Raw genomic sequence first — 21,514 nt, forward strand, 5'->3', positions numbered from 1 at the left:
TAACTTCCCTATTCATGGAAATCAAGATAAAGCATAAAACCGGATCTCTTTGTTATTCAAACTGATATGTGGTTCAGTTGTGCCACTCAGGATGGCCTAGTTATGAGTTCATAGCTTCAAAACAAACTCATTAACACAAATTATCAGGTTATATTCACATTTGCTCATGTACGTGTGATTACATCTGCTGTTTTCCGTGATGTGGAGATAGCACACATACACTTACGTGTGCACACCCAGATCTTCTGGTCAAAAACACAGCGACAGCTTATTACTAATCACTGAGGACAGTAATTAGGCACACAGCGTTTCACTCACTTCTCATTATTGCCCCTGTTGTGGTATAATAATCTGAGTTTGAACATCCCCTTCTAACCAGTCTCTCTGTGTGTGTGTGTGTGTGTGCGTGCGTGCGTGCGTGCGTGCGTGCGTTCGTTCGTTCGTTATATATTATAATGTGATTTCTATTGAAATATGTGTCATGTATTTAAACATATATTTAATGTAATATCTGTAGCCTAATGTTCAAGTTGAAATTTAGTACATTTAAGATACACCGTCCAGGCATGGATTCCAGTAGACCCCTGAAGGTGTGTTGTGGTGTCTGGCACCAAGATATTAGCATCAGATCCTTTAAGTCCTGTAAATTGCCAGGTGGAGACCTCCATTGTTTGGACTTGTTTGTTCAGCACATCCCACAGATTGGATTGAGATCTAGGGAATTTGGAGGCCAAATCAACACCTTAAACTCTTTGTGCTCCTCAAACCATTACTGAACCATTTTGCTTCGTGGCAGGCCACATTAATCCTTCTGTGGTACGTGTCAAAATAGCCTTGACATGGATGGCAGGACCCAAAGTTTCCTAACAAAACATTTCCCAAAGCATCACACTGTCTTCGCCTGCTTGCCTTCTTCCCATAGTGCATCCTGGTGCCATGTGTTCCCCAGGTAAGCGGCACACATGCACCGGCCATACATGTGATGTAAAAAAACAAAATAATTCTTCAGACCAGACCACCTTCTTCCATTGCTCCGTGGTCCAGTTCTGAAGCTCTTGTGCCCACTTGTTGGCACTTTCGGCAGTCGACAGGGGTCAGTATGGACACCCCAACTGGTCTGGCATTTTGTTTTATTAATATAATATTACCTGAGTAAAAAAATAAATATAGTATATATATATATATATATATATATATATATATATATATATATATATATATATATATATATATATATATATATATATATATATATATATATATATATATACACACACACACACACACATTAGTCAGTGCAATTAAGCACACTTCTTGTTCGATTTAGGGTATGTTACACTTCTATAGTTTTTAATAAATATGTCCATCCTTTTCAGTTTTCTGAATACTAATCCCTGCTGAATTGTTTGTCCTTGCTCACTTAAAAATGTTGGGTTAAAAATAACCCAACACGTAACCCAACTGTGGGTTGATATAGCACCTACCCAACGTTGGGTTATTTTAACCCAATGCATTGGGTTAAAAAACAGTTGGGTTAAAAGTAACCCAACAGTTGAGTTAAATTTTTATTTTTATTCATGCCATTATTTTAATAAATAAAATACCCATTGTTTTCAAATACAGATTTTTATTTGTATAAAACAATAAATGTGCTTTAAAATATATATTGTAAATGTCAAACTAAATATTGGGGAGTAAATATTTATTGTAAATGTACATAAATGTGTAAATATTAAATTCAAAATACACAGCACACATAATACACAAAAATGTACATAAGGTAAACATACATAAAAGGTGTATATACAAAACAAAAATTAAAAATGAACACAACAAATATTAAATTAAAAACCTATACAAATATGGACAGAATACACAAATTCATAATATTAAAGTCTTCCAGAAATAAACAACTTGTACACTGTATGCCTTGATGTGTTGTAAACATATGTAGCAAAACAAATACAAATTATGATAATCAAAGTTTTTAATGAGGCAGCAAAATATATATTCAAGTTTGCATGCTACAAAATCTCCCAAATGGGGCAGAGGTCTTTGGATAGTTCATGTCATAAATAAATAAAAAATCTGAAACATACAGCCAGTGCTTGAAATAAGGTCTTCTGTTCAACTGCCTCCACAGTGAAAATGAAAAAAATCAGCGAGGTCTCTTTGTCCCCAAGCATCGTCATGTGGATCCTGGCTTGTCTCACTGTTCAGCTAATGCACCATGTTAGTTCCAACCTTAAAAGAATAAAAAAAGTTCAGTTTGCTTGCACTGTGACAACATCAGCAGTGTTAAATTACGTCAAAGTTGCAATGAAGCAGTGTTGTACTGAATAAAAGAAATTGTCACTAATTAGTCATTACATCTGCTGTTCATTTTTCACCAATCAACATACTAATCCTCATGCTGTTTCAAACCGTAAGACTTTGGTTCATCTTCGGAACACAGAAAGGCCTAGAAAGGCAGTAAAGACATTAAAGTAATCCATGTGACTCCAGTAATTCAACCTCAGTTTTATGAAGTGACAAGCGTATATTCTATCCCTTAACCATAATTTACCACTTTATTTACAAAACATTAATCTCAACACATGTTCACGAGAGCCCCTAGACGCATGCGTGTTGTGTTGAAAAGAGAGCAAATGTTGTTGTGTTATGTTTTTTTTTTTTGTGTTGTTGTTGCAAAAAGCACTCGTGTCGCTTCATAAAACTGAGGTTAGACCACTTGAATCCCATGGATTACTTTAAAGCTGTCTGTCCTGGGTCTTAAAGTGGTAGTTGCGTAGGTCGTCAATGGAGGGACAGAAACCTTGCAGATTTCTTTAACATTTGTGTTTCAAAGAACAACGAAAGTCTTACAACGACACGAGGGTAATTCATGAGATAGTTTACCCAAAAATGAAAATGATTCCATGATTTACTCACCCTCAAGCCAGCCTAGGTGTGTATGACATTCTTCTTTCAGACAAATACAATCTGAGTTATATTAATAAATATCCTGGCTCTTCAAAGCTTTATAATGGAAGCCCATAATTTGAAGCCCAAAAAGGCATCCATCCATTATAAAAGTGCTTCACACGGCTCCGGAGATTAATAAGAACCCATTGAAGTGAATTGATGGGATTGTGTAAGAAAAATATCCATATTTAACACGTTATAAAGTAAAATATCTAGCTTCCAATGGACCGCATTAAGTATTCAACTTCTGAAAAAAGCGTAACTGCTGTGAGAATAACGTCGGACGTAGCGTAAAAAAACGTAAATGTCGAGACGATTAAGTTGGACGTAGCGTAACCGTTTTGATTTGCGAGAGGCGTTACAGTTTCTTTGTAAGTTGAATAAGGAAGGCTGTCTGTCGAAAATTTGTTATTTTAGTCTATAAAGTTTTAAATATGGATATTTTTCTACAAAAACCCATCGATTCACCTCAGAAGGCCCTTATTAACCTCATGGAGCCTTATGGATTACTTTCATAATGGATCGATGCACTTTTTTTGGGCTTCAAATTTTGACCATTATAATGCTTGGATTAGTCAGGACATTTATTAATAACTGATTGTGTTCGTCTGAAAGAAGAATGTCATATACACCTAGGATGACTTGAGGGTGAGTACATAATGGGATATTTTTTGGGTAAACTATTGGATAATCTATTAACAAGCAAAATCACTAAAGCAAATAATAAATGGATGCATATGAGCAGTGCACTTTATCAAAGCTAATTTGATAGTGTTGCTTTTACTTACAGGCTGATTGGTGAATGTAATTAAGCTTCTCTTCATTTCAGCATATGTTGGACACACCATGTTGTCCATTTGTGAGGTATGGCGATGATGGGAGGATGGCAGGAAGGGTTTTAAAGGCAATTTCTCCATGATCATCTTTGAAAGACAAGTTAACAGAAAAAGAGAAAAAAACAGTTTTCACCTATACCAAATGTGTGGACCTGATTTCATATGCACTTAGACACAACCAAAACAACTTATTGAAATTAAAACATATTGTATGAAAATGAGAAAAGACAGCTGAAAAAATAATAATAAACTGGTTGTTTCCCAAATAACCTGGTTCTGTAGTAGACCCTGCACTGCACATTGGCCTATCTAATGTTATTCAACTTACCAACTTGTTAGTAGAGACTCCAAACCCGGAAATGTGCGTCAGATAAGGAAGACATCGAACTTGTGTACTATTGGTGATACTCCAGGACTAGAGTCGAGAACCACTGAGATCCAATCCTTCCTCTGCATTAGAATGAAGCAGGGGGAAAAAATAACCAGAAAAGTAAACTAGTCTTTAAAAAATAATTGTGTACAACTTGTTTCAATATCGTACTCACCTTTAATTAAATGGCAGAGGTTCAACTGTTCTAGTCTTTGCTTCACAAATGAATCCATTGGTCTAAAACACAGGTATATAACACATTTAGTACAACATATTAGTACAAAAACTGTCATAGCTTCATAAGAAAACGTACTATGGTTGTATGATTTAGCTACTCCTGTAATACGTTTAATAGTAACATGCATAATATATATTCATATGACAACATTCATTATGAATATGGGCCTACCACATTTCTGCCAAATTATCATAGTTGCAGTTTGTGTTAACTTACTACGGTAAAACTAGGTAATTTGTGGGTTGGAAAACATTCTAACTGTTGTGAATTAACGTTAAAATTGTTAGCACAATATTTCAGTTTTCTGCGTCAATGCTGTTGTGAATATCTGCACTCATTCATCTCACAACAGATATTTAGAGTAGTAAGTTATACTGTTGGATATTCGGCGAATTCAAACGCTTCCCCCTGGATCTCACAGCGCTGCTGTGGTGTCGTGTGACCTGGTCTGAGCTCGCGCTGCACGGGCCGAGCTGATAATGCTCCGCGCGGCTTTAGATAGTGATTTCAGACTAGGCATTAGTTACTTACTTTCTGTATCACCGTATTAAGTTTCTAAATAGGTACACTAGAATAATGTTTTTACTTTATTACTGCTAGCGAGCTAACTGGGATAGCTATGGTTTATTTCCAATCTATCTCATTTTTCCAGAGAGCATTAAAGGGATTTTTTTTAAATAAAATTCAGTTTTCGACTATATTCAACGTTTCAGTACACAATACATAATGTTATAAGAGTTGTATTCATAAAAAAATGGCATGTCTTACCTTTCATTTCATAATCAGGCTGCAGCAGCGTCTTCTGTTGGCAGTACTGGACGGTTAAAATTTGAACCGTCACTGGGGAAACCGTATTTAACCCAACGGCCGGATTATTACTTTAACGATGTTAAAATAACCCAACATTTTGCAAAATAACCCAACATATTGACCCAATATGTGTAACCCAACGGTTGGGTACAAAAAATAACCCAACGTTTTTTAGTGTGTGTGCAATGATAATGTTGGATCTGGTTTAAACAGCTTAGATAAGAATCTTAGAATTTGTGGTGGAGTTTATTTATGTGACATTCACAGTGTCACCATTGAATGACATGAACAATCAGCTTATTACAGGGACAAATCCCCCTGGAGCAACCTGGGGTTAAGTGCCCTGCTAAAGGTGATGTTCTCAGCCTCATCACATCCATCGACACCCGTGATATGTTTTGATGTATATTGGGTATACTCTAGAAAATTGCAGAACACCAGCTTCAGAATACCCTAAATGGTGTTTTCACATGGATTTTAATCGGATCGATGTCTACAATATATACAATACAATACAACACAATACAACAACACTAAAGTCACTTTTCTGTTCATATAATATACGACATGATGTACAATGACAACATTTTAAAACATAGCCTATTGATCATGCTTAATATCAATGAATACAAAGGCAGTAGTTTATACTTCATGGAAACAGGCTAAAACTATATACAGTTTTTATTTAAAAAATATGAATAATGAATAAATGTATAACTTTTGTTCACATTCATATTGTTACAAATAATACTGACAGAAAATAGCCAATGAGATTTAATGTTAATGGACGCAAACACTATTTTATTGTTACTTCAACAATACTACAACCTTTTCTATTATTTTAAAAATATATTAAGCCTAATACATTCGTAACTGTTATAAAGTGTTTCCCATTTGACTCTATATTCAATCGTATTATTTCGATTGAAAATAATAGAAAGAGAATGTGACATTTCTATTTTAATAAAAGGCCTTAAAGTGAAAGAAAACAAACAGGTTTTAATAATTTAATTAAAATAATAGGTTTAAAACTAATTTAAACAGCATATAATAAAACAAAAACATGTAAAAAAGTTATCTTAAAACCCAAAAACGTGCGACTCTTAAGCCCATATCATGGCATTTCTGCAGAAATACTTGAAAAGATTAAAGTTTTTTCATCTCTGAAAACAAAATTAATGTTTTATTAATTGATAATTATCTTATTATTAAGACAAATAATATATTTTGACAAATGCAAAAAAAGCTTTAATGATAAAATGTGAAAGATGTGAACAGATTCAATATATTCGTTCACCACCACCTCATGTATCATGACAGAAATATCACACACACATATTCTCCTTCATGCTTCTGTTCACATCTAACTGGCTTAAATGCATGTTTCTCTTGTTCAAGGCTATGAATTGAAAAGTAGCTTTATTTAAAAGTATTATGCAGACTTCGATCCGATTAAAATCCATATTAAACCAACGTGTATGGGTAGCTGTATGGGGTTCTGCAACTGGTCATACTAACCAGAGTTGGGCTGCAAAAAAAAATGCTTTCAAGGAAGAGCTAATCACCAGATATGCCAAGGTTTGCCAGGTTTATGTGATCAGCTATTTAGAATTTTTAAACTAGATATTCACTGGCAGATCTAATCATTCTGATTTTGCTTTATATCTTTGTGAAATAGTTGGTGCTTATTATCAGGCCTAGATGGAATTTGCTATATAAGTGCACAGTGGTTAAGGAAGGGAATCTTTAAGAATTTAGCAATTTGGTTTCAATTTCTCTTAACAATTTCAGTTACTGAACTAGGGCTGCATGATATTGGAAAGAAAAAAAAGTTTATAGTTTTCTGCGATATAAAAACAATTTCACCAGATGAATACCTAGGTTTGGAAACATTTTATCATTCTAGAGTAATTGGGCTGATTTTGTAGGGGAGTGAATCTGCATAGAAAATAATAAACATTGATGAATACAATAGAATAAAGTAATAAGCAGTGTTTTATGTGTTTCATATCAATCTAACAGGATCCAGGGACAGAAATTCATTAATCAAATGTAAAATAGCATGCTATTTTACATTTGATTAATGAATTTCTCTCCTTCAAAATGTTAAGGCAACCAGGTAACTTTTCAAAAAAATATTTGTTTACAAAAAGATACCTGGTTGCCTTAAAATTTTGAAGTCATTGAAATTAAAAATGTGAGTTTGTACAATAATAATAATAATTTGTTACACTTACAGCGCCTTGCGGAAGTATTCAGCCCCCTTGAACTTTGCGACCTTTTGCCACATTTCAGGCTTCAAACATAAAGATATGAAACTGTAATTTTTTGTGAAGAATCAACAACAAGTGGGACACAATCATGAAGTGCAAACGAAATTTATTGGATATTTCAAACTTTTTTAAACAAATTTAGGCAAGAATTTTGCAAAAATTGGGCGTGCAAAATTATTCGGCCCCTTTACTTTCAGTCCAGCAAACTCTCTCCAGAACCTCAGTGAGGATCTCTGAATGATCCAATGTTGACCTAAATGACTAATGATGATGAATAGAATCCACCTGTGTGTAATCAAGTCTCCGTATAAATGCACCTGCACTGTGATAGTCTCAGAGGTCCGTTTAAAGTGCAGAGAGCATCATGAAGAACAAGGAACACACCAGGCAGGTCCGAGATACTGTTGTGGAGAAGTTTAAAGCCGGATTTGGATACAAAAAGATTTCCCAAGCTTTAACCATCCCAAGGAGCACTGTGCAAGCGATAATATTGAAATGGAAGGAGTATCAGACCACTGCACATCTACCAAGACCTGGCCGTCCCTCTAAACTTTCAGCTCATACAAGGAGAAGACTGATCAGAGATGCAGCCAAGAGGCCCATGATCACTCTGGATGAACTGCAGAGATCTACTGAGCTGAGGTGGGAGTCATATACTGCACAAATCTGGCCTTTCTGGAAGAGTGGCAAGAAAGAAGAAAGCCATTTCTTAAAAATATCCATAAAAAGTGTCGTTTAGTTTGCCACAAGCCACCTGGGAGACACACCAAACATGTGGAAGAAGAACTTTTTGGCAACAATGCAAAACGTTATGTTTGGCGTAAAAGCAACACAGCTCATCACCCTGAACACACCATCCCCACTGTCAAACATGGTGGTGGCAGCATCATGGTTTGGGCCTGCTTTTCTTCAGCAGGGACAGGGAAGATGGTTAAAGTTGATGGAAAGATGGATGGAGCCAAATACAGAACCATTCTGGAAGAAAACCTGATGGAGTCTGCAAAAGACCTGAGACTGGGACGGAGATTTGTCTTCCAACAAGACAATGATCCAAAACATAAAGCAAAATCTACAATGGAATGGTTAAAAAAAAAAAAATATCCAGGTGTTAGAATGGCCAAGTCAAAGTCCAGACCTGAATCCAATCGAGAATCTGTGGAAAGAACTGAAAACTGCTGTTGTTCACAAACGCTCTCCATCCAACCTCACTGAGCTCGAGCTGTTCTGCAAGGACGAATGGGCAAAAATTTCAGTCTCTCAGTGTGCAAAACTGATAGAGACATACCCCAAGCAACTTACAGCTGTAATCGCAGCAAAAGGTGGCGCTACAAAGTATAAACTTAAGGGGCCGAATAATTTTACACAAACAAATTTTTCGTTTTTGATTTGTTAAAAAAGTTGGAAATATCCAATAAATTTCGTTCCACTTTGTGATTGTGTCCCACTTGTTGTTGATTCTTCACAAAAATATATATAGTTTTTCATATCATTATGTTTGAAGCCTGAAATGTGGCAAAAAGGTTGCAAAGTTCAAGGGGGCCGAATACTTTCGCAAGGCACTGTATATAGCGTTTTTTCTAGGCACATAAAGCACTTTACATATGAAAAGGGGGAGTCTCCTCAACCACCACCAATGTGCATCACCCACCTGGATGAACAATGAACATTTTTGAGAATCGACAACCTTTATTCAAATCTTATTAAAAGATTTTGTAAGCATATTGGGTAATTTTGTGTCTTTTATTTCTAATAACGCAGTGAAACATGCCAAATTGTGCTATTTTCATGATTTATCACAATTTTTAATGGGTTCAGATACAATGATATTTTGAGTTTCCAATTATTAAACCAATCTCCTTCATTGTATCAACTCTTTTTATTTTATTTTAGTAAACTCAAAATTTTAAGGCAAGGAGGCAAGTTTATTTGTATAGCACATTTCATACCCAATGGCAATTCAAAGTGCTTTACATAGAAATGAATTAAAATAGTGGTAACATATACATGAGAAAAAAGAATACCATGTGGACGAAGGAAAGATTTGAAACAAGCATAGTTAAAACAGTTGTAAAGATAATAATAAAAATAAAATAATAATAATAAAATAAAAGGCAACTTACTTTTTACAGTGCAGTTTTCACATTATAAATGAAATATAACTAATATAATTAATCAATTAATTGAATGTGTCTTTGTTAAAGCTACAAAAGTCATTTTCTCCTTTGTTGTTTTATCACCATTGGCGATAGCTGCGGGTACATTAGACTGCTGTTCCTTTTCTTTCTCAGTTGTTCACAACACATAACCAACTATGTTTACGAGGATACTCGACGAGACGGGCATTTTTGCTTCATTTTACATGCACCAGTCTGTTTAAGCTAAAGCGAAAGAGAACTGAATTTGGCATTCACGTGCTGTTAGCGCGGTAGTGCTGTAGTATTCAAGACCGGTCTTGTCTCTGTCTTGACTGCATTTCTTCTCGATCTTGTCTTGGTCTCAGACTTAGAGGACTCTGGTTTTTATCTCAAGACCAGTTAAGACCACCACTGCAAGGATATCACTAAATTGCCAGTGTATTGTCTGATTTAACATCATTAATGTGTTTTGATGTAAAACTTACTACTTAAAATGCAATCAGTAACTTCTTTGTTATGTGATTTCTTTTGTTACGGTACTGCCGGGTTCAAAATCAATGCAGCATTGTCTCAAAAATGGCCAAAATTAATATAAATGCCAACAAAACTCTGAGATTATTATTTGTTTATTTAACAGAGAATATCATTTTTAAAAAATCACAAGAGCAAGAGAGCTGTTTTCATGAATATAAGCGTGATTGCAAATGATATTGTTTTGAACAAACGTTCAATAAAAAACAAGCTAATATTACATGACACATTTTTAACTGTCTTTTCTAATTCGTCAACGTTTCAAATCGTTTGAATGCACTTTTTAAATAGAGTGTTAAATAATGTTAATGTTTTAATGGTAAATTAATCTGAACATTATATATGCAGGTGTAATTGTAGCCTAGCATTTCAGATGCAACTTCTCTGCCATAAATTATATTGTCAGTGATTTGAGTGGTAACTGCTATAGTGTCTTACTGTTCTAATTGTATTTATTCATTAAATATGAGACATCTCTCAGACAGTCGATATGGATCTTTTAGATGAATTTAAGGAGTGCTGGACTGGTCTCGACTCGGCCTCACCCTGTCTTGGTCTTGTCTTGGTCTCAACCCCACAAAGTCTTGGTCTTGTCTTGTTCTCAACCCCACAAAGTCTTGGTCTTGTCTTGGTCTCAACCCCACAAAGTCTTAGTCTTGTCTTGGTCTCAACCCCACAAAGTCTTGGTCTTGTCTTGGTCTCAACCCCACAAAGTCTTGGTCTTGTCTTGGTCTCGGCATACGTTGGTCTTGGCCTCGACTTGGTCTCGGTTTAGGTGGTCTTGACTACAACAGCTCGGCTTTGTGTGTGATCACAGAAAGCAGCTTGTGAGTCCTCTTGCTCTTGATGTCTGACTTGACTTAAAAACAACGATAAACGTTCACTCTGTGATGGTTAAACTTTGCTATTAATCTGTGAATCTTTTTTTTTTTTATATATTGGAAAAAATAAATGCAAATAAATGTCAAATGATGAGATCTTTTCAATAATACATTTAAAACTATTCTTGCAAAAGGTGTTGGGGAATTTCCTGAAAAAAATGTAAGCCTGAAATATATAGGTAATATATGAAGCGTTCGAACCTGAACTTCCATTTGTGAGTCTTGAGCCGTAACTACTACACCAAGAGGATGAAGTCTACTAAGAGGCCTTCTCACATGAAGAAGAAACCATATAAATATCAAAGGCCATACATCAGTGAAGATGATAAACAGAGAGGCGTTTAAGGAAGGGATTTATTTCCCTTTGAAATGGTTTCCATTATTTCACTTTGAGCTCACAGCATTGTCATTATAGCTTTATTATGTAAGGCTTTCAGAGCATAGGTACTGCTCTCTAAGTCCTCAAGCCCTGGTCTTTTAAAGTGTTTTCATATTGAGACGTGAGCATGATGGGAAATATCTCTCCTTTTTTCTTTATCCTTTCTCACCATTTCCCCCCCAGCGTTCAGCATTGTGTTCAGCGGATTGATATTTACAATAAGCCTTTGCGCTGGTCCGAACAAAAGAGTTTTCTGATGCATATTAGAGAAGTGGGAGCTGAAGCGGGCCTTTGAGGTTCCCCTGTCTCTGAATAATAGGGCGGCTGTACAGTCATTACCGAGCCACCCGCTTCAATGCTAGTTTAAACAGCGGATCGGCGTTTGTTTGTGTAGAAATCAGGCCATGGGGAAACGGATGCGGCTGTTGGCCTTGGACTAAGCCTCGAAAGAACCGACTTGTCCTCGAACACGTTTGTGTAGGCGAGGCTCACTGAGAGTTTTGCATGCTTTTCTTTTTGTTTTATTTTGTTTATCTGTCTTTCAAGATTGAAGCGGTTCAGAGTCATATTGAATGCAAAATATTCTGTATCACCAGAGTTTATTTTTCTTGACTTTCCTGTTCCTGTTGCAGATCAGTGCCACGTAAAAAAAAATACAGGGGAAGCGTGTTAGAGCTTATCCAAGTGCACAGTGGTTACGCCGGGAATTGTGAAGAAGTCTGATGAACTATTCTGGTATTTTAACGGTTGCATTAACAGATTGTTTTAAGGAATATTTTTGACAAAAGAAATGCAATTCAATGCGAAATTGAGATCATTTTTCGTATTTTCATATTTTGAAAACTATTCTTGTCTAAGGTTTTAGGGTCAGTCTTTTTAATGACTTTTCAGTGTTTTTAAAAGTGGCATAAATTCAATCCAATATTTGACCTAGCTATATATTAAATCTCTCCAAAGCCCTTCATTTGTCCAAAATAATATTCAAAGACTCCAAGCTGAAATGTACCTCTGGTACTTCTGTTGTATTAGAAAGAAAGAAACCAGGAATATGATGTCATTTGAATATGTATTTTTGGTGTTTTTGTTAACACTTTAATTATTTTAATATAACTTAATTTAACTCATTTTAAGACTTATGGTGCCCCTTGGAAGTTTGCTGAGACACCATGGTTGAGAACCACTGCATTAAATAATACTAAAACAAAAATGGCCGTAACAAATTACATTATTTTATTTTAAAAATACTGCATGCGGTTTAAATATTTCATTAAAGGTTGTCATGTGAACTGCTCCTTATGTCTGGTTCAGATTACATGATCTCAGCCCGGTTTTGGCACGATCTGTTTGACAAAGGGTGATTCGTAAACGACAATGGGCGTCAGGACTCAATAACCAATCATTTAATCTCGTATATAGTGCATCATAGTGGACAACTGCCAACCAGGACTACAGACTGTGACCAAAATTAGTGTCTGCCTACTTGCATTTGCATTTAGGGACTTATCTAATCTGTCACATATTATCGACTATGGAAACGGCAGTTAAAAGTAACAGTTAAATTTTGCATGCACAACAGAACCCCATAACGCTGTTGTATCAGCAGCTGATGCAGTCAAAATTTACAAAGTTTATATAATGAGCAAGTACATCATGAATCCATTTTCCAAAGCGTGTTAAGTAACATAATAAGTATACGTAATAAATATTCAGACTATTTTAGACCGGTCAGGTCGGCAACGCTGTGTGGAGCAGCCCACTGCTTGCTTGACTCGTCATAGACATAAACAGAGAGAAGTAGCTTCGGCTACAATGTTCTTCCACAAGATGCATGCAGTTCTATTTATGAACCGCTAGAGCGCTAAAAGTCACATAATCCAGCTTTAAAGTCTATTATCAGTCACGTACAACCGTATGGCGCACTGATGATGAAACACGCAAATTAGAGCAAGTCTGCATACTGATACTGGGGAAGACCTCATTAAAATGAGTTTTGAGGGGCCAGAACTGATGGATTATGATGCCAGTCAGGATGTGGTTCTCCAAGGAAAAGAGGACAAGGAGGCCCATCTATAATAGCTGCCCCCTTTAAGTTTAATTTCAGAGTGTTGTCATTTCATTTGCATCCAAAGAGACAATGGGTTGTACTGCTGTGAAGACAGTATAAATATAATCAATATAATATTTTTTTGTGCGTGCGTGCGTGCGTGCATGCGTGCGTGTGTGTTTTTATGGTTTTCATTTGATATTGAAAAGATTAAAACATTTTGCCAATGTGACGTATTTTTATCAGTGCAAAACTAGGGTATGCAGACTAAGACAACTACTCATCCGCATGCATTGATTTAATCCCATGCAAAAAAATATGACCAAATCACCAACTGAGAATGTTGGTAGCACCAGTGCAACCAGTGGACGTGTTATTCTGGAGCCTGTGACGCTTCACAATGTCACAACCAGCATTTTAAGGGATTCATTTTCGGTCCTCCACAATAGGTTGAGTCAGAAGCTCTTCCGTACACAGCTTTCAAACATGGCGAAACGAGAGAGAGAGATGATGGTATTCATAGTTTTTATGTGACCTCACACTCTTATAGGAACGCCCACTTGAAGGGCAAAACAAGGCTTTCCTCAACTGTCCACAGGTTTGTAGTAAGTACTAATGTAGTAAGAAATGACAAGTGATATTAAAAGATCAAAAACAATGTACAATTTATTGATGATTCATACTTTGTACAGGCAAGCAGACGAACACCGTATATAAATGCAACACAAGGTTTCTCGTTAAGCTCTTTTTCCCCTCCCCATTGAAAACCATTATAAAGAAAACACATTGCATTCATATTCTGGGCTCATCTGCTCGCCTGGGTAAACTGAATTTGATCTTTTAATACACTGTTTTAGTACAGTACTTTAAGACACATTAAGGATGGTTTGCACCAATAAAAAATAAACATCTCCTTAGCCTGGCATCCTGGCATTCACCCTCTGCCTATGTTGCTTGATCAGCCCTTTAAATCTAATGTCTTAACATCGTTAAGTCTTTCACCATAGCAGTTTATAAAGACAGGTGCTATTTTACAAGTTTGTTTCCTTTATCGGCAAGAGCTACTGTTGTCAGAGAGAGAGTTTCTGGTCAATAAAAAAGGTCATATGTGATTTGTTCATCTGTGTTTAAAATTAAGTGGTGCAACACAACTCGGTTTAAAATAAAACCCAGATCAACAAAATAGTGTAAAACATTGCTTAATGTAATCCTTTATTGATGCTACCAAAAAAAAAGAAAAGAAAAAAAAAAGAGTTTTTTTTCATGGTAAGAATTTTAGAATATTTCGATGTTTTTAGTGACTGAAATACTGCAGCAGGTGCTGTATATGGATTACAAGTGCCTCAAACTTGCATTTTATTCACATATTTTAGTTTTTGAGATGGAAAATTGGCTTGGGCTGCAGTCCGATGGCTGTTTTTTGCCCTCCAGGGCTCTGTGGCAGTCATATGATTGAAACCATGAATTGGTGCTGCTAGGTGGAATTATGCAATGGAGGAAAGGTTCATGGCACTATGGCAACAAGACTCCTGAGTTCATGATGTTTTCTCGTTGGACTACCACATTAGAGCAAAAAAAAACATGATAATTGCTGGTGAATGATAGTAGAGGCGCTTCAGCAACCCAGTGAGTACTGGAATTAGCATTAAGCTAACATCACGCTTTGGTAGTTCGTTTACATTTCCAGAAGTCAGTCGCTAGTTCAGCAACTGGAACATTAGCGATGATTGGTTGGGAAGCAATGTGTAGTCTGACATGTTTCATGGCTACAACATGACAATAATTTTGTAGTCAAAATCGCATAATCTGATACAGTGACTATCATAACAGACAAAAAATATTGTGAAGTCCGAACCCGGCATTAGAGTAATTTGTTCACAAATTGGACTAAACTGGTTTTGTGTGTCTGAATTTACTAACAAGTCTGGCATTTAAAAATTGGACTACACCGTTATTTATCTAAACATTTGTATTAGAGGAAGAATGCATTTTTAAGAACCCAATGTCAACCAGGTTGGCAGATTAAACGATTTTGTATTTCTACCTTGTATAAGTTGTATCGCCAAATTTTTTAATAGCTTTTGAGAAATATTGTCTCAATTGTCTGTTCATTTTCACAATTCTTTGTATAATTTTCCATTGTATATAAGTGTAAATGTTGGTCACCCTGCTCTCTACACATCAGTATGTGCCATCGAAAAGCATATTAGTCGACCAGAAAGCTTTCAGTTTCCAGCCCTGATATCACGTGTCTCTTCACAGTCTAATTGTCTTTTCCCTTGTCATATTTTGGCCTGTAAGATACTACTAGCCATCAATAAATCACAGCATACATAGCTATCGGGACCTTCCCCTGTGTTACAAGTGGAGGGTTAGTAAGATGGCCGCTGTGAGGCTTATGAAAGACTGATGCTTTTTCGCACGTCTCCTCATCTCTCTTTTAACACGCTCTCTGAGGCGGCCTGGTAAACGTACATCTGCTCCCAGCACCGCCGCCACCGTCTGACAAACCTCATAGCGGAGACACATAATGCAGCCGCGATTGATCGCCACGCACACATACAGTGCCCCACAGTGGATAGCCAGGAACAGATGGTTATGTCAGCAGGTTCCTCAGTTACCCAAGCCTTTTTTTCACATTTTCTAATGCTTATCTTTCTCTTCCTCTTCCTCTGCCTCTTTCTATCCAGTTATCCAGCATCCCTCCTTTCTTTTCCCTCCAGATTATGATAATTGATGACGCTCCAGGGCAGATTAGCTGGAAAAATATCTGTGAAGAGATCTTTTATATTTCCACAACTCCAACTGAGATATAGGACTAAGCCGTTTGAAGGTGTATACTGTGTGAATAGAGAAATCTGTCAGCTAGTTGAGATTTTGCTATGCCGTTTATACCATGGCAGATACTGAGTCAAATATGTGCAGTTTGTTATTTAAACTCAAGACGAAATCGGTAATGTGTATGTATAATTGGGTTATGCTGCCCAATTTAAGACCACTATATGTTCAAATTTTATGTTTGCTTGTATTAAAACAGATGAGGGGTCTGACCAGAGCTCTGGACGGGACACTCCGGCCAGTGGCTCCTCCAGACAAGGTGCGGGAGACAATGAAGAGAACAAGAAAGACAAAAAGAAGAAGGCCAAAGGCAAAAAGAAAGACAAGTTGAAAAGCAAAGGAAAGGAAAAAGAGAAGAAGAAATCAGAGGAGGTCAGTGATGAGTTGGATAAGAAGACCAAGAAGAAAGGATTTGGGTTGCTGAGGTAAGACCCCATTTCCTTATGTCTGCCCCTCTCCTCTTCTGTCTTTGTTGTTTTGTAAAGGTGCCTCTACTTAAATGGGTTGTTCCCAAAAAAGAGAAAATTCTGTCATCATTTTCTCACCCGCATGTTTTTTTGTTTGTTTTAGTTTTTTTTCCCCCAAACAGGTATGACTTTCTTTCTTCTGTGGAATGAAAAAAGGAGATGTTTTTGAATATATTCTGGTCACTTTTTTTCCATGCAAATACAGTGAATGCTGACTGAAGCTTTCAAGCTTCACAAATACACAAAGAAATGTGTGTGTGTGTGTGGGGGGGGGGGGGGGGGGGGTACACTTCAGTCAATCTCATGTCAATCTTAAAGACCTAGAGTAGTATTGCATCCTTCATATCTCCGAAAAGTCTTTAGTGTTATTATATTTATAAAAGAAATACAGGCTGTACTGAGTCTTTCCAGAAAATGAAAAAAAAAAAAAAATTGAGCGGCTGGAGACATGTCATGTGGGCGGAGCTAGAGAATGATGAGCTCACGCAGCTGTTCCGTTGAGAGCGTCTGAAAGCTCTGAAATCCTTAATCGTGGAGAAAAGAAAAAAAAATTATCCTTAATAATCCATTGAGATCAATCAGATTTAGCCACACATGTATGATCCAGAATCAGATCTAGAGGCTGAAATTGAACAGGAGAAGCAGCAGCAACGACGACGACAGCAGGACGTCTCAATGGTATGTACTGTAACTGTATTTGCTTAGCGGCTTGTCATGCTCGTGAGTTTTACAACATTTGTGTGTGTTTACTCGTGGTTTATGAGGACATAATGTGGTTCATGGAGTATTGTTTGTGATTTAATGTTAGCAGTAGCAAGCGGAACAGTTTTACACGTCAGACTAGTGCGTTTACATAGAAAAACAATGGAATAATAGCGCATTTGAATGAACGAGTCAATAGCTAACAGCACAAAGACATTTGAAGCAGTTTTACTCAACGCCTGCTTCCAACACACGACCGTGAACCTTAATCGCTGGAACCGCTCCATCTTTCAGCATTAGACGAGTTACAAATCCGGAGTTGAACTGCACCTTGTTTATAAACCATTGTCGCCGAAATGCAGGAAACAAAAAAAAATTACTTGCACAACTGTTGCTGCTCTCGAAAAAAAAAAGCCATCCACTTTTTCCATTAACACTGGGTTCTTTGGGAAGCTGTACAGGGTTGTCTTGCCCTGACAACCAAAGACACACTTCTTTGGTGACTGTTGATTTCATGAAGTTCTGTAACTGTAGCGCAGCAGTTTGCTCTCTCGCTCTAGTCACGCACGCGCCCATCCGGGTGAAGATCCCATACGGAAGGACATTCCGCTATATCTGACGTCAGATAGACCCATACTTGAAGAAAAAAATTCAGAAACTTATGAGAAACCAGAAGGAGTATTTTTGGCACAGAAACTTTTAATTTTTAAACTTTGTTCATATTTAGGATGGGAATCCAATTCTTTAACAATGTAAAAAGCTCAGTATGTATGAAACAGCATGTCACCCCTTTAAGATGGTCCATTTGACTTTTGTACTATTTTGAAGTCATACAATAGTTTCATATGACAAATAGAGCAAAAGTTGTTATTCACTTATTATCTTCCCAGTGGGCCTGTTAATTGTTGCGGATGGATTATTGAGTCATTGAGTTCAACTCGAGAATCGGGGGGAGCCAGTTCGATGAACAAACAATTCAGACAGGTCTTTATAAACAACTGATAAATCAACTGATTCATTTAAGACATACGATTCAAGAGCTGTTCATTCAAGAATCTGATTCACTTATGAACTCTAAAGAGAGCTAGGATGAGTGTCCAGTAAATAGTTACTTTCAAAATGTTGACGGTTTTCCTTTTTTTTTTTTTTTTTTTTTTTTGTAGTTTAAAAGCTCCAGTAATTAATGGAAAAGAGACCAACACCATTCATAAACATTCATTTGTGTTCTGCAGAAGAAATAGTCATAGGTGTAGAGCGACATAGGTGAGTAAATGATTGCATATGATTTTCATTTTCTTTCTTTTAAGCTTGAGGGTAATTTGATTAAAAGATTTTTTTACACATGTAAAGGTTAATATAGATGTTAATCTGGCACATGTGCTAAGCTGTGGCGATGGGTCGCCGGGCGGTCACATGTTGTGTGGCGGAATGTTGGCCCGAGTTGCTGTTGGGACGCTCTGCTGGCTCACGCTCGCGTTTGAAAGTGTTTCGGCCCACTTGCGTGTGTGTAACTGACTTTGACCGCTGGTAAACAGAGCAGCCAGCTCCAGCTCCATATGGCACGCTGTCTCTGCGTCACAGCGCTCAATCTCCACTGTCCTCACACTGTGCCAGTGCCAGGCCTAATTTGCATCACGGTGGGCACCTGTGCCAACCCCTGCCCATCTGCCCGTCGATCGGCTGGCCGGCCAGCAATGGCTTCAGCACCAGCAAGACCAGGCGTCTCCATCGCAGTGGAGGACGACCCGCATGAGTGATTCTACAAATCAGAGCATGGACGCCCCGGCAGCCTCCACCTAACGGGCAATTAGCTCTATAATTGTTTTAATTTGGATGACTGCCGGGAAAACTGAAAAGCACACCATGCTGTTACGGCAACACGCAGAATATTCCAACAGGGAGAGAGAAATAGAAACAGCGGAGAGAGGGAAAACAGCCGGAGAACTTGATTCAGCTGGTGTCTTTCTCAAGGTGAACCGTCTCGACTTGTCAGGAAGTGAAGGCTACGACGCGGCTTACGCTTCCTTTAATCCGGCTCGGTCTGACTCGGCCTGATCCCACTGTTTTTCCTCTTCCGTGTGTCTGCCGAGAGTCTGCCAGCGCGCCCACTGCGGCCAGCTCTCCTCCCGCGCCCATGCAATCATTATAATGCGCACCGTTGTTCTGAGGAGATAAGCGTTTATGTGTTGGCTTGTCAGTGGTTTATGGGGTGAGGGATGTAAAGGTTATTGAGAACCACCGTAGTTTTATTTATTTATATTTGCATGGCAGCGGGGATTAGAGATGTTGGTGCAAGAGGCGTGTGGTGGCGCCACGTGCCACGGAATCTGACACAGCTTTCGCTCAAAGCTGACGTAACCTTTTGCCGCAAGATTGCCCTGTCACCCTGCACGGGCCAAATATTCACAAATTAAATGGACTGAAAATATGTTGATAAAAAAAGTGGAATTCTCCATAAGTTACACTCCTTCATAGCTTTTTTTTTTTTTACAGTGCTGTCTGAAGTAACCGATGAGTCTTTGCTCAACATGACTTTCAATGTGAGGTTGTGTATCTGCAAAAACCTACCCAAAGTTCTGGTCAAAGTTCTGGTGGAAGGGTGACCTCTGCCCTGACGTAAGATGTAGTACGTTTGACGTAGGTGAGGATAGGTGCCTCTCATGAAAGCCACGTAACTCTCTTGCACCCTTAAAATAAAAGTGCCAGGAAGAACCAAAAATCAATTTTCACAGTGATGCCATAGAAGAACCATTTTCGAAAGAACTGTTTTGTGAAAGGTTCTTTAAAGAACCTTTTTTTTTTTCCTAACCAGTTTATAGTCTAAAAAAACTTTTTTTGCTCTACAGAGAACCTTTTGTGCAATGGAAAAGTTATTTGGATATTAAAGGTTCTTCGTGGAACCATACACCATGCCAAAGAACCATTTAAGAACTTTATTTTTAAGATTGTATGAACATGCGTATGGCCTTTGCCAGAAGCCAGTGATTATTGTTTAGAAGGTGGATATTTTTCTTACAAAAACCTTGTAAAGCTTGAGGGTGAGTAAAATATGGAATCATTTTAAGTTTTGGGAGAACTATTCCTTTACATGACCTGCTCTTAAAGGGTTAGTTCACCCAAAAATGAAATTGATGTAATTAATGACCCACCCTAATGTCATTCCACACCCATAAGACCTCCGTTCATCTTCAGAACACAGTTTAAGAAAAAACTACGACTTTATTCAGCATTGTCTTCTCTTCCGGGTTTGTTTTCAATCCTCAAATAAAGATTCAAACGGTTGTGAATCAGCGTATTGATTCATGATTCAGATCGCGTGTCAAACTGCTGAAATCATGTGACATTGGCGATCCGAATCATGAATCAATACGCTCATTCGTAAACATTTGAATCCTTATTTGAGAATTGAAAATAAACCAGGAAGAAAAGACAATGCTGAAAAACGTCGTAGTTTTTATTATTTTTGGATTAAAATGTATTTTCGATGCTTCAAGAGATTCTAATGAACTAACTGATGTCACATATGGACTACTGTGATGATGTTTGTATTCCCTTTCTGGACATGGACATTATAGTGTGCATACACTCTCGGACTAAATGTAAAATATCTTAAACTGTGTTCTGAAGATGAACGGGTGTGGAACAACATTAGGGTGAGTCATTATTTTTGGGTGAACTAACCCTTTAATGAACGTCAAGGGTTGACGCAACAAACTTTAACACATTTGTATTCCATTTTATTCCTCTCTTATTTGTCCTCATATTTTTTACATGCAACCAGGGACTAAACGTCTCAAGTGTTGTCTAGATCAGCCTTTCTCAAAGTGGGTGCCGCGGCACACTGGGGTGCCCCCTGACTGTGTCAGGGGTGCCGCCAAAAAATTACGTAGGCTAAAAAAATAAAATAAAAAAATGAAATTTCATATATAAAATATATTTGAATTTATATAAATACATTCTTCTTCTTTGTATCCCTTTCGCACGTACGATCACACATTTACACATGTGATTAGAACGGTCAGTGCATCACGTTCATTCAAATGTAA

The 21,514-nt window shown here is 37.4% G+C and overlaps 1 protein-coding gene and 1 long non-coding RNA gene across 6 annotated transcripts in view; one reads left to right on the forward strand and one right to left on the reverse strand.

Annotated features, from left to right (window-relative positions):
• pard3bb (par-3 family cell polarity regulator beta b) overlaps nt 1–21,514 on the forward strand; it is a 460,252-nt gene that overhangs the window by 297,312 nt on the left and 141,426 nt on the right. For all 5 annotated transcript variants that reach the window (XM_067443471.1, XM_067443470.1, XM_067443472.1 and 2 more), the window contains one exon: nt 16,499–16,724. In XM_067443471.1, the coding sequence (XP_067299572.1) occupies nt 16,499–16,724 (226 nt within the window). The remainder of the gene's footprint in view (nt 1–16,498; nt 16,725–21,514) is intronic.
• LOC137075199 (uncharacterized) lies at nt 1,926–5,221 on the reverse strand. Its single transcript, XR_010905004.1, has 5 exons — nt 5,177–5,221; nt 4,346–4,407; nt 4,129–4,250; nt 3,753–3,887; nt 1,926–2,244 (listed from the first exon to the last, which is right to left on the reverse strand). It is a non-coding gene; the product is annotated as an uncharacterized lncRNA (long non-coding RNA).

Source organism: Pseudorasbora parva, chromosome 5 (assembly GCF_024679245.1).
Source record: "Pseudorasbora parva isolate DD20220531a chromosome 5, ASM2467924v1, whole genome shotgun sequence".
NCBI classification, from domain to species: domain Eukaryota; kingdom Metazoa; phylum Chordata; class Actinopteri; order Cypriniformes; family Gobionidae; genus Pseudorasbora; species Pseudorasbora parva.